Here is a 12,319-nt window from a genome sequence, read left to right as displayed (position 1 = left end):
TGACTGAACCATTCCAGAGACCCAGTGTCATGTCATCTCATAGTAATTGGTCTCCGTCTCGTAAGGTGCATACGGATACTGTATTGTGGAGGCAATCTGGGCTACTCCGTCGAAGCCGTCCACAGGGAATCCCTGATCTAAAAACAAAAGGGCCCAGAGTTGTTACACCAGGCGCCGGCAACGTCCTCCGGGTCCATCAACCGTACATGTAGATCTCGCCAAAAAAGGGAAATACACACTCGACTCCTGGCCCACGGGTTTAGTGATCTCTCAAAGAGGAGCGAAAGCGAGCCAACATGTCCTACTGTAGTCTGTAATACTCCGTATGCCTGTAACCCTGCGTGTCCCGCGCCTGTCCAGCCCATTCGTAGTATCAAACCCACTAAAAAGCTGTATCGTTGAAACATTGTTGGATCCAGAGGCGAGAAAACCCATTTCGAGATGATATGAACTGTTATGGCAACTGTAAGTTTGGATGATTCCACCAATAAGGCAGCGTGGCTACATCATCACTGAAGCTTGTATATAAAGAAAGGTGATTAGCCTCTCTCGGCATTCGATCAGCCGTTCGCAGCCCATTTCAATTCACAAACAGTCATTCTTTTCACTTCACCAACTACCAACATTCACTTCTAACTTTCATCCACCATCACCGCCAAGATGCCTTCCACCACCCAGATGCTCTCCGCCTTGGCCGTCACGGCCGTCGCCGGCGTCCAGGCCGCCATGGGCCCGGCCTTCAGCACCGGTCCCGTCGCCTCCGACTCCTTCATCCGCGAAGCCACCTCCACCCTCGTCCTCCCCGCCGCCCCTTCCAACAACAAAGGCAGCGCCTCCCTCTGGGTTGGCATGGGCACCTCCAACGGCGACCTGATCCAGTCCATCGCCGACAACTCCAACTACGACAACACCGGCACCGACAAGTGGTCCATCTTCGCCTACACCCTTCTCAGCACCGGTGCCAACTCCCAGATGCCTGTTCAGACCGAGGGCACCGACGCCTCTGAGGGTGACAAGATCACCATGCACTGTAAGCTGCTCTCTTGAGGTTGATGAGGTTGTGGCTTGCTGCTAACGGGAAATCAACCTACAGACAAGTTCGATGATGCGTCCCAGAACTACACCCAGACCGTCTCCATCAACGACAAGGTCGTCGCTACCCTGTCCACCAAGGATGGTGAGGCCCAGGGCTGGGGCAGCGCCGTTGAGTGCGCGGCCGAGGACTGCGGCACCGTTGGTGCTCACTGTAAGTGCACCGTCCCATTTCCATCTCTCCTGATCACCGAATCAGTGTGCTGACAATGACCTCCAACAGCCTGGATCAACACCAAGATCATCCTCGACAAGGCCGACGCCAACTACATCAACACCATGGGCAAGGGCAACGGCGTCACCGGCGACATGTCCACCAGCGACGGCGGCAAGACCTGGACCGTCACCACCATTGATATCCCCGAGTTCACCTTTGGACAGTAAATGTGCTAGGCCACTTCAAGAGCTGAGCTCGTTTGCCTCCGGAAGGGAAAGGTTTTTTCTTGTACTTTATACCATGTCTTCACACACGCATCGCTGTACATATATAGTACCCTGCTAGCCAAGATACCAAGTTGCGACTGTAAAATAACAAAAGCTTCAATGATCAACCATGTAACATGCCCATCTCTGACACCATCGAATCACTCATCTCGCAAAAGCCTTTGCAATGCGTGAATACATGTTGTCACCCAGTCATTGCCCATATATGTGCAGAGGGTCTGCAATGATGATTCTTGGAAGTCCTCAAATGCGATTCTTGCTCTCAGTTTGTACTTCTAGTCTCCTGATTCGTTGCCACCATTTGTGCTTCGCTACTGTCGAAACCCCATCGTGAATCTGCGTGATCCCCAGATGTTTCTGCCAGTGCAGGTCATAGGTCCAGCTCATTCTCCTCCACGATGCTTAATCCTCCATTCGAACATGCTACATTCCTTCGGCCTTCATGATGTGTTCGAGTAGCAGAGCAATGAATGGTTTTGCGGCTTTCTCACGTGAGAGACGAATTCCCCATTTGAAGAGGCCTTCGAAGACCTCGCAATGACTCCCAAGAAATATAAATGTTCTTGACCTTGGCATTGAAGAGACCATCGAAGTCGTCTTCGGAATCATCCGTCTGATGATGATGCACGCGAGACTTAGCCAAGAGAGATCTCATCAGTACGAGGATTGATGTAGATACAATCCACGCCCGGGACCGCGAAAGCCGCGGCGTTTCTTCGACGTAAAGGTCCAGCCGCGTTCTGCGCAAGAGGCGATCACAGGTGAAATTGCGTCGGTTGATCTTTCTGCAAGCGGGAAGAACGTCAGCTTTTACTGTCATTTGAAGAGAGAGGGCCTTCGGCGAGAAGTTGACATACCTGAGTCATGCTGCCCTTCTTCGAGCACCTCTGTTTGAACAAGAGGAACTATCCTTGAGCCAAGGCCAGCCTGTCTTTGGAGATCATTTGAAGTAGGCTGTGGAGCGGATAGTGATGATGATGCTTGGAGCAAAAGATGGATCCACAGCAACACATGTGAGGGGTTTCCCACCACATCATGTGCATGCTGTCCTTGAATTAGGCTAGTGCCTGCATTCCGGGCTGAAGGTTTGAACATGTTTCGAGATTCTTCGTCTCAGTGATTGAAATCGCCTGGCAGAGGCAGATTGTGGTCATCGAGCACATGGGCGAGGCGATGAAGGCAAAAACAATAAATATTCGTAGAAAGTGCGACAGTCTTAAGTCGTTTTGAGCAAAATATCCTGACCCAGTTGTCCTTGAACTAGGTAGGCCGAGCCGCGCGAGTGTGGGCATTGCCGGTCGAGGTGGCTCCAGAGGCCGGTCGGAAAGGGCGTTGAGCCATTGGACAAGGTCTCGGGCCCTGTTCTTCTCTGGCCCCAAAAAGAAGCGATGTCGCTTTTCCTGGAGACCCTCGAACTGCGTCTTCATGATGATCTCGAGCTTTCTCTTGATGGCGTACCTGGGCCGAAATATCTTGAGGGGATTCGCGACCGAACCCCCTCAAGCCATCGTATAAATAGGGCCACGTCCTTCCGGGCCATAACCATCTCGATGGTAGCAATGGTGCTCGCTGACCCTGTGGGCAGTGGCGGGCCCATAGGTAAGAGGAGAAGTAGTGTTGGTATCTCCGCCTGCAAAGGAAGAAAGAATGCCGTTTTTGGACCCCTCGGACCATTCTGTCCTTGACCCCTTATCGGCTGCAGACCGTTCGTGACGTGGTGAGTGTGGACGAATCTGGGCAGGCAGAAATAACCTCCCAGACAGCCACATTGCGAAAGGATCGTGTAGTTGGCTGGGTTGGTAGTGGAACACCTACAAAAGGTCAGTCTGATACCATCTCGGGTGACACAAGCAGGACATACACACCAAATCGTTTTGCAGTTCTGCGCATGCTGCTGCTCTTTGCTAAGCAGAATGTCACCCAGTCGACGAGTCTTTGCAACAGCTGGTAGCTACTAGTGACGACCTGAGGGCTGCGGATGGTGATGGCGACCAGCAGACGTGATGAAATTTGTCGAAAATATGCCACAGCGCCAGCGCTGAATGAAGCTATTGTTGGCTGTCGATACCTCTGGTAGACAGGCAATGAATGTTTGGAGCCAGCTCCAAGTTATGAAGCATGTATTCAAGCAAGCAACTCGGGGTTGGTGAGCTCTGCCGTCCAACATCAAGACTTGCGATGGAGTTAGCAATTGCTCAGACGAGGATGATAAAGGACGGACGATGAGGTACTTACGGCTGACTTGGTGTTCTCGAGGTGAACAAGTGTTCGAACAATGAAAGTGAAGAAAAGAAACTGTTTCACAAAGAGTGTTGAGTGGTGTGAAGGGGAGGTGCCAATTCCTTCCGTCTGATGACAAGACTTGCGATGGCAATCAGTAATTTCTCAGACGAAGGAAGGGACGAGGGGATAACCACATACAATTCTCTTGGTGCCGGACTCAAAGCGTTCAAGAAGACATTGAAGCGTTCATGAAGACACTTCGGAATGAGTGGAAGGAGACATGAGACGCTGCTGAAGGTCCCGAGTCCTTCCGTCCAAAGAGTAACCTTGCGATGGCGTTAGCGACTGCTCGGACGAATGGGTAGAACGCAGATGAAGACTTACCAGCCTGCTTCGTGTTGAATTGGACGGAGGATTCGAACAAGGAGTGGAAATAGTGAAAGAACTCCCCCGATGGTGGCTCCAGAAGCTGTTCGGGGTAGTTAGAGGGGAACCACTTTGAGCTCAAGGTCAAGGACCTGAGTCGGGGTGAAGAGGAAAGAAGAAAGGAAGGATGGGTGAAGTCGGGGAGAAAGGCTGGCCTTTTATAATGGGGAGGAGGGAGGGCCGGAAGATCTCAAGAGGTCGTTCAACCGCCCTCACGTGATGAACGACCGTCTGAAAGACCCGACGGAAGGAGCAGAACGGACGAAGTGAGGGAAGGGACGGCTATGAAGCGCGATGAAATTTCGTCCAAGGAAGGGGGTGAGGTGGTGCACAAGAGGAAGGAGGGCCTCATGATAAAGCAGGAAGGGGCGGTTGAGCTTCCCACCGGCATATCTACGGAGCTTGTGATTGTACTTTAGGAAAGAACAAAGTACACCTTGCACTATAGAACGATTGTTTCATTTGAGAAATAATGATGGGAAGCTATGAGGATGATGATTATCTGTCGAGTTTTACCTCAACACAAATACCCAGGCATAAATGCTATGTGGCTTACTCATTCATAGATGAGGGCATCCACATGCATGCTTCCTCTAGAGACATGAGAGCTACATTGCCTCAATCCAGAACGGCACCATGGTCAACGATATGGGGCAAATGGATCCATGAAGGCGACGCTATGAGGAATCTTCTTCTTATAACTTGAGCACTCATCATTTATGTTAGCAGCTTGTAAGCAGCATGCAACAATAAGAGCTATATGTATTGAGGTTAATGTGACTTTTCTCCATTCAAATCACTCCAGAAAATTGGAGACCATCTTACATTTCAACACTATTCCCAAGCTTCCATTTAATCTGTCTGCTTATGACGAAGCTGAGGTCTCACGCTGTGGCTTCGTGACTGACGCTTAAATGAGAGGCGATGATTGGCCAATCGGGGAATGACATCGATGACGTAGCTCACTGGTCAACAACCTCCGAGCCCCAAACTCGCTACCTTCCCTTTGTCCATTTGCTTCAAAACACCATCGCTGTCCTCAAGATTCTCCTCTAGATGCTACTTCGACCACGACAGCTCGACATCGGCCTTCGACTCACCCACGGAGCTCCCATCATCTCCACGACTCCCATCCTCCGGCCCCTCAACCACAGCCATCAACTCCCGCAACAAACACCCCTCCACACCACAACAATGAGCTGGATGGACTCCTGGTCCCGACCAGGCAAATCCCAAGCCACGCCAGCACCCTTCTACCTCCTCCCCAACGGCGACCAAACGCCCTACTGCCGCACCTGCGGCCGCGTCATCTCCAGCCGCAAGACCGCAGCCACAAACACATCCTCCAAGTCAACCTCCAACAAGGACAAAGCCTCCGAAACCCAAAAACCCCCCGTCGAAGCAAAATACTGCTCCTCCCGCTGCCGCGCAAAGAAACCAAGCCGTCTAGACAAGGAAATCGAACAAGTATTCGTCCGGTTCCTCCAAGGCGAGGAAGAAATCCAAACCGAGGCAAAAACAAAACCCAAGAAAACAAAGGGCGACACCCGGATCCTCGTCCCCTGCGACGTCGTCGAAGAAGCCTTCTTCGGCGAGCGCAAAGGCCCCGACCAAATCTACGGCCGGGGCAAAAACCGCGCCTCGCGCGTCATCACCGCCAAATCGTCCTCCTCTGACAACGAAGACGAGGGCATCTCCCTCCGCGAACGCCGCTCCTACGACGAAGACGCAGGCGAGGACATAATCGACGAGATGCTAGGCGTAGACCGCACCAAATCCACAGAGCTGGATCCTAGCGTGCAGGCGAGCCTCTCTGTGCGCAGCGGGACGAGGGTGAGGCCTCCGCAGACGCAGAGCCAGGTGAATGGGAGCGTGGGCGGGGAGAAGGGGCGGGCGGAGAGGGTTGAGGAGACGGAGGAGATGAGGGAGAAGAGGGCTGAGGGGCAGAGGAAGGCTCACGAGAGGGAGATGGTGAGGTGTGCTGCTCGGAGGGGGGTTGTGTTTGGGTTTCTGGTTGGGCATGGCGAGGAGAGGAAGAAGTGTGAGGCTGTCAGACAGGGCAAGGTTGTTGAGCCTAGCTTTGCAAAGGGGGATTGGTCTATTCGGTGGCGGGAGGATTGATTATCGGCGTTGAGAGGCATTAGATCCATCACACATTGCACAAGGTAGACGAAAAAGATGAATGAAGATGAATTCTACGCTGTATTAATTTTGTTTTCCGGTCGTAAACATACACATATACAAGCTCAAACGCTCCGGCATTGTCTGCTTTTTTTACTCTAACAAGTCTCTTCTCAAGTCTTTCAAGTCTTTACCAATCTTGTGACTCTGAGCTCTCGGGCTCTACGCTTTCTACAGGAAGCTGGTGGCCACGGTGATAGCGGTGGTGTACACCATGCCGACAAGGCCAAGGGCCATGAGGGCGTAATCGCAAATCTTTTGGTTTCTCGTCTCGGCGATGCCCTTGAGATGCAGGTAGGGCGGGTAAATGTAGACGAGAGGCACGCACGCAAATGATCCAATGAGGGCGACAAAGCGGTCGAGGTTGGCGGAGCCGGCAATGGAGATGGCGATGCAGAGGGCGACGAGGGAGGTGCGGAAGGCGTTCTTCTTCCACTTTGTCAGGAGATCCTTCTTGCCTGAGCGGTAGCCAAAGATCTTGGTCTCGATGATACGCATGGCGGGGAAGAGCTGGACGGGGTTGCCGACGAGGACAGCGAGGGCGTACATGAACTGCACGGCGTTGACGAGGCGGCTGTCTTGCGGGTAGTTGTCGATGATTTCAATCTTTGTGCGGTCTCCGAACGTCGCGTAGCAGAGGGCGCCGACCGAGGTGAAGACGCAGGTGATGAGGAGCATGACGCCCGCCAACAGGGGCTCAAAGTGCTCCGGCTTCTTCATGCTGGCCTGGATGGGAATGATGAGGCCGATGCCCTCGAACGTGAAGATGGAGGCGCCAATCGTAAGGGTGTAGGAGCTCGGGTTGAAGAGCTTGACGGAGGGGTCCATGCCGCGGGTAGCAAGAGCCGAAATATCGTACCACCAAATGTATCCTACGCCGATAATGATGAAGACGTCGGCGAGAAGGGCAGCGGGGCCGAGCTTGGAGATGTTGCGGATAAAGGCGAGGGGCACAATGACAATAGCCTGCAGAGCAATGAGGGCGGTTGAGTCGAGGGGATTCGCGCCGCCCGTGACTGCCTTCAAGAAGGAGAACCAGTTGTCGGCCACAAACACGAGACCCGTGCAAACGAAGCCAATCTGGGACAGAGTGATAGACGCCAAGATGAGGGAGCGCATGCGCGGGCCCGAGATTTCCTTGCCCAGGTCACCGTAACCACCGCCGTAGCGGGTGCGGCACTGCAGGAGCAGGTGGAAGGCCACCATGGAGATTGCGGCCACGACGAGCATGGTCAGAGAGGAGAAGAGGATGCCGCCGTTCTTGAAGGCCTTGGGCAAGAACATGATGCCCGTGCCAATAAAAGCCTTGAGGGTTGTGAAGAAGGTCTTTGTGGTGCTGGCATCGCCGGCCTTCTTGGCGAAGCGCGAGGACCGCCGTCTTCCCAGCAGCGGACGGGTCTCGGTAGGTGCACCGCGGGGTCTGTCTTGGGCCTCCTCTTCATCCTCGTCGTCCGAGACAATGGCCTCCTCGTCTGAATCGGCAAGATCTTCACCGGCGAAGGAGCCGTAGAAGTCGAGGAACTCTACAAAGTTGCGGGTAATGGGGAGTGTGGCGGCAGTGTAGTTGTGTTTTTGCATGACAAATTGGCGGCGGAAGCCCTGGGGCAGAAGCATCTCGGCGGCGGGCAGGTCGGATTCGTGGCCGGACTCGGTGCGGCGCGGGTGGGAGAAAGTCTGGGCGCGCTTCAAGGTTTGTTCCCTAGCCGAAATTTTGAAGAGGTCGCGATGCATGTCTCCGCCGGGGAGAAGGAGGGAGGATGCCTCCTCGACGTTGTCGCCGTCGTCATTTTCGGTGGCGGGGAGGTTCGGGGCGGAATTGGAGTTTATGTGAGCGAGGTCACCGTTGGAGAGGTTTCGTGTGCCGTCGAAGCTTGTGCCGTATCCCGAGGGGAGGTGATTCGCGATTACGGCACTGCGCAGGCGGTCCTCTGTGGACGAGGGTGTGTCGGACATGGCGGTGGATGTTTTTGGGGGATGCTGATCAGAGGTGGTGTCTATGATGATGTCGTGGTGATGCTATTGAGTGGTGGAAGGATTTGGGGTAAACAACCACGACGGATGCTGGGGACTAAGAGAAATTGGAGGTCAAGTCTATGCTTGTGAGCATCCCCGGGCCATGCAAAGATGCAATTGAAACGATGAAGAAAGATGCAGAAGAGGTGGAGAGAGAGAGACAGAGAGAGCCGAACTCTGAGGAAGGGTTGCCTCGGTTCAAGTTTGGATGTTTGGGCTCGCGGACTACGAGGATGCGGTCGCAGCTCTAGTCATGGGATCGTGGGGAATTGGGAATTGGAGCGGATGGGAAGAAAGTGTGAAAAGCTTCAACGTTTGTTTTTCAAGGTCGGTCAATGTTTGGTGTGGACACTTGACTTGGTGAAGCTCGAGCCGCTTGCGGACCCCACTGCGGATTCATGCATGGGTAACCGAGTACACAGCTGGAAAAAGAAATAGAGGAATACTTGTGATGGATGGGATGACTGGGCAAAAAAGGGTCCGATGATGGTGGAGAGAAGAAGTTGTGTAAAGTCGACGTCTATCGCGGGGGTGGGGGAAGAGACAAAGTGGAAAAGAAAAAGAACCAACGAGAGAAGAGCGGGAACACAGGAAAGACCCGGTTCAAAAGTACTGCAGATGCAGACGAGGAGGAGCTATGCCGCATGGGGTTTACTGCCTCTCTCACTCTCACTCTCACTTTCTCTGCTCTCTCTCACTCTCCACACTCACCCTTGAGGCCAAGGATCGTGAGAAGGCGATACGTCAGTCCGCAGGAACAAGCGCGACTTCTGGGGCCGCGAGAACAGCACCAATGGCCACCAGAGGAGCCAGAGGAGGGGCGCCTAGCTTGACCAACTGTTCACCCTGCCACGCACCACACAAACTTGCCTCTCAGTGGAGATATAAACGGTCAATGCTAGGCCCCCGGACGAGAGGAATTGCCGCCAGCTTATGGCGGTGAGAGAATCACATTGAACTCTCCAAGTCGCGAATGAGTGATGACAGGACTGAAGAAAAGAGTTCGACGCTCCGACTTCCCTCACGGTCCTTGTGGGGTGAGACACCAAGCTCAGACAGGAGGGCCCAGGGGAGAGACACGAGATCACGTTACCCTTCACAGACCTGTCTCGGTCTGCAGTAGATTGCTCGTCATCATGGATCTGTCCCAGACATGTCTTTTACATGACACTTGCTATTCCGGGCGTTGGAAATGCATTCCTCTGAAGGTGTGTGTGTCAATGTCACTCTTGTTCTTCATTATGAGATTCACTCCGTGGCTCACTCTCACTCACTTTCCAGGTTCTCACAGCAAATCTTCCAGCGGGGCCGCCAATGACGCCACCCGACGGACCCTTGAAAAAGAGACTAAAAAAAATGAGAAAAGTCGAGGCCTGTAGGCTTGCCGGAGCAAATGCAAAAAAAGGTCCCAACCCAACCCAATGCCCGAGCAACGATCGGGTCTCGTCCGATGCTAACCAGCGGCCAGCATCACGTGGTCCATGCCATCCAACAATATGATGATCAAATGGTCGCCTCTCAATGACCCACGTGGATTTGTTTTGATGGATCACGAACTGCCGGGAATAGCCTCACTCACTCACTTATTCACTCACTCACCTGCCACGGTCCTCGTTTGCTCACTCACTCACCCGCCGACCGATTGCATGAAACATCAAATGGTGACATTCAGAGCACTTCTTCACTCATCGGCCACTGTCTCATTCCGTCAGTCTCAAGTGAGACTGTGAGATCAAGACCTCATCGCGGTCCCCCTCTGCCGAGACACATGTTTGCTTTTTACCGCTGGAATGCTCATGTTTCGCGGAAAGGGTTTCTCCCCCAAATCTGAGACCTGTACTACCTAGATCCTCAATCGCCCTTTCAAAGCGACACCATCATAAGATGGCCGACGCTCGCTGCTGCACGGCCGCTTGCAGACCTCGTCGCATTCCATCTTCACAACCTCACCATCAATCCAGGAAAACACGTGCACATGTGCCTGCGAGCAGCGTCATGAGGGAACAGCCAAGGCCAGCTGGATGCTTATTGCTTCCCTTCTCGTCTGTCTTCTAGAAGTCTAGACCTGGACCTTGACGCTGAAAACAGGGGATTCTTTGTTTTTCATCAGCATTCCTCATCCTCGTCAATCTGAATCTCGACCCGACCTCCATGATCCTTTCCTGGTGATGCTCAGCTCAATCATCAACTCAACTGTCATGATCACTCCGCGCAACTACTGGCACTGCGAGTACCCTTCACACCCATTAGCACACCCAATCAGACTCACAGAAGCATCATCGGCACTCACAGTCATTGACCTTGACACACGTGAACGAACTCGCGCACTACCCCAAGAATGTCAGCACTCAGCTCAGTCTCCTCATCACCCCGTGGCAACATACCGCAGTCGGTCCCGTCCAGTTAATCCCGCCGCACTGACCCCACTGAGGTGCCGTCCCGGATCCTCCGGCTGCCGTGGTCGTTGTCGCTGCCGCCGTGGAGGTTCGCAGCGTCGTAGATGCGCGGCTCGTCGTCGCAGAGACCGTCGCAGCAGCGGATGAGCTCACCGGCGTCTAGAGCAGCAGTCAGCAGCCAGCTTGTCTACACCGGAACTCCAATCCTGTCCAGACTTACCACGAAACCGAACCACTTGAGGTCTTCTTCCGGAAACACATCAATCGAATGGGTCACGCCCGTACCCAGGAACGTCTTCCAAATCAAAGATCAACATGTTGTCTCAACCAGTGATTAGAGCATCAAGACTCACCTGCAACTTATCCCCAAACACGTACTTGGTATACGGGCTCCTGGGGAAGTTTGCCACCGACGACTGCGGCGTCGCAGAGTACCCAAGCACACCCGTCCACTGCTTGATCGTCTCGTAGTAGTTCTGCACGTTCAACGTTTCGTCCGCCGCGCCGTGATAAATCTGCATCTTGGGCCGCGCCCCCGTGTACCCCGGGTACATGTTGTTCACGACGTTGGCCCACTGCTGCTGCGTCCAGATGGACTGGCCCGTCGAGCACGTCGAGTTCCAAAAGTCGGGGATGTCGTCCGCGGACATGAAGCAGCCGGCCGGAACGCCCGCGTAGGCGATGCCGGCCGCGAAGACGTCGGGATATGTCGCCGCCAGTACGTTCTTCAAGTTTACCAAAGATCACCTATCAGCATACTTGGCAAGGAGAGGACGTGAGATGGTGAGCAAAAGTCAAAACATACCGTCATCATGGCACCAGACGAGATACCAGTCGCATACACCTTGCTCTTATCCGCCCCATACTGCGCAATCACAAAGCTCACCATATTCGCAATGGAGTTACTCGCGCCGCCCCCGCCGTGCGTCAGCGTCATCTTGCTCGCCACGTCCCAGCAGTTGTCGCGCGTGTACGGCGTCTGCGGGTAGATCACGATATACCCGTACGTCTCGGCGTACCGCGCCCACTGGCTGCCCTGGTAGTATGCCTGCGCGCTGCCGCTGCACCAGTGGATGCCCACGACGATGGCGGGCTTGGCGGCGAGGTTCTGCGGCACGTAGAGCCACATGCGCGTGCCTGTCGGGTTCGAGCCGTAGTCCGTCACCTCGGTGAAGGTTGCGCGGGGGACGACTTCGGCGCCGAGGGCGATATTGAGGAGGGTTAGGACCCAGAGGGCCATGCCTAGAATGGACTTCATCTCGGCGATGGGTTGATGGGGCGAGCGGGTGAACCACGAATAATCTCCTTTGAAGGGTCCGTGACGAGGCTTCTTTTGAGGATTTATCTATCTCTTCGCCAAGCCCTGTCCTGCAGGTTTTCTGCAGACACGGCCTGCTTCAATGAGTGCCCCGGATCGTAAGCCTCCGTATCCGTGAGCCAAGTGACATCGCGTCGATCAGGCTTGCACATCCCCCGCCACTTCTCGGCCGCATCCGTACCATTCTTTCCACTTCGAGTGCTTCATCGATGTGCAGTCCCAGCTA

General features: G+C 54.0%; 7 protein-coding genes across 7 annotated transcripts; 3 read left to right on the top strand and 4 right to left on the bottom strand.

Annotated features, from left to right (window-relative positions):
* Window positions 1–660: 660 nt before the first annotated feature.
* Window positions 661–1,476, top strand: CLUP02_06882 (uncharacterized protein; the record flags this gene model as incomplete). Its single annotated transcript, XM_049285879.1, has 3 exons — window positions 661–1,030; window positions 1,094–1,246; window positions 1,316–1,476. The coding sequence occupies 3 exons, from the start codon at window positions 661–663 to the stop codon at window positions 1,474–1,476; spliced, it is 684 nt and encodes a 227-aa protein (XP_049143022.1).
* Window positions 1,477–2,190: 714 nt separating this feature from the next.
* Window positions 2,191–2,631, bottom strand: CLUP02_06881 (uncharacterized protein; the record flags this gene model as incomplete). Its single annotated transcript, XM_049285878.1, has 2 exons — window positions 2,191–2,321; window positions 2,394–2,631. 2 exons carry the CDS (start codon window positions 2,629–2,631, stop codon window positions 2,191–2,193), a joined length of 369 nt encoding a protein of 122 aa, XP_049143021.1.
* An 859-nt stretch (window positions 2,632–3,490) lies between these two features.
* On the bottom strand, window positions 3,491–3,703 carry CLUP02_06880 (uncharacterized protein; the record flags this gene model as incomplete). The annotated part of the gene is made up of 1 exon (XM_049285877.1): window positions 3,491–3,703. The coding sequence occupies one exon, from the start codon at window positions 3,701–3,703 to the stop codon at window positions 3,491–3,493; it is 213 nt and encodes a 70-aa protein (XP_049143020.1).
* A 1,676-nt stretch (window positions 3,704–5,379) lies between these two features.
* CLUP02_06879 (uncharacterized protein) lies at window positions 5,380–6,306 on the top strand (the record flags this gene model as incomplete). Its single annotated transcript, XM_049285876.1, has 1 exon — window positions 5,380–6,306. One exon carries the CDS (start codon window positions 5,380–5,382, stop codon window positions 6,304–6,306), a length of 927 nt encoding a protein of 308 aa, XP_049143019.1.
* A 231-nt stretch (window positions 6,307–6,537) lies between these two features.
* CLUP02_06878 (transmembrane amino acid transporter) lies at window positions 6,538–8,319 on the bottom strand (the record flags this gene model as incomplete). The annotated part of the gene is made up of 1 exon (XM_049285875.1): window positions 6,538–8,319. The coding sequence occupies one exon, from the start codon at window positions 8,317–8,319 to the stop codon at window positions 6,538–6,540; it is 1,782 nt and encodes a 593-aa protein (XP_049143018.1).
* Window positions 8,320–9,016: 697 nt separating this feature from the next.
* Window positions 9,017–10,938, top strand: CLUP02_06877 (uncharacterized protein; the record flags this gene model as incomplete). The annotated part of the gene is made up of 9 exons (XM_049285874.1): window positions 9,017–9,318; window positions 9,375–9,416; window positions 9,482–9,587; window positions 9,661–9,784; window positions 9,841–9,992; window positions 10,052–10,097; window positions 10,212–10,348; window positions 10,443–10,767; window positions 10,811–10,938. 9 exons carry the CDS (start codon window positions 9,017–9,019, stop codon window positions 10,936–10,938), a joined length of 1,362 nt encoding a protein of 453 aa, XP_049143017.1.
* On the bottom strand, window positions 10,656–12,033 carry CLUP02_06876 (PHB depolymerase family esterase; the record flags this gene model as incomplete). Its single annotated transcript, XM_049285873.1, has 5 exons — window positions 10,656–10,706; window positions 10,764–10,934; window positions 10,996–11,070; window positions 11,129–11,500; window positions 11,581–12,033. The coding sequence occupies 5 exons, from the start codon at window positions 12,031–12,033 to the stop codon at window positions 10,656–10,658; spliced, it is 1,122 nt and encodes a 373-aa protein (XP_049143016.1).
* Between the last annotated feature and the right edge of the window lie 286 nt (window positions 12,034–12,319).

This window comes from Colletotrichum lupini, chromosome 3 (assembly GCF_023278565.1).
Source record: "Colletotrichum lupini chromosome 3, complete sequence".
Lineage (NCBI taxonomy): Eukaryota > Fungi > Ascomycota > Sordariomycetes > Glomerellales > Glomerellaceae > Colletotrichum > Colletotrichum lupini.
Note: the sequence above shows the minus strand (reverse complement) of the source record. Positions and strands in the feature narration are given on the sequence as shown.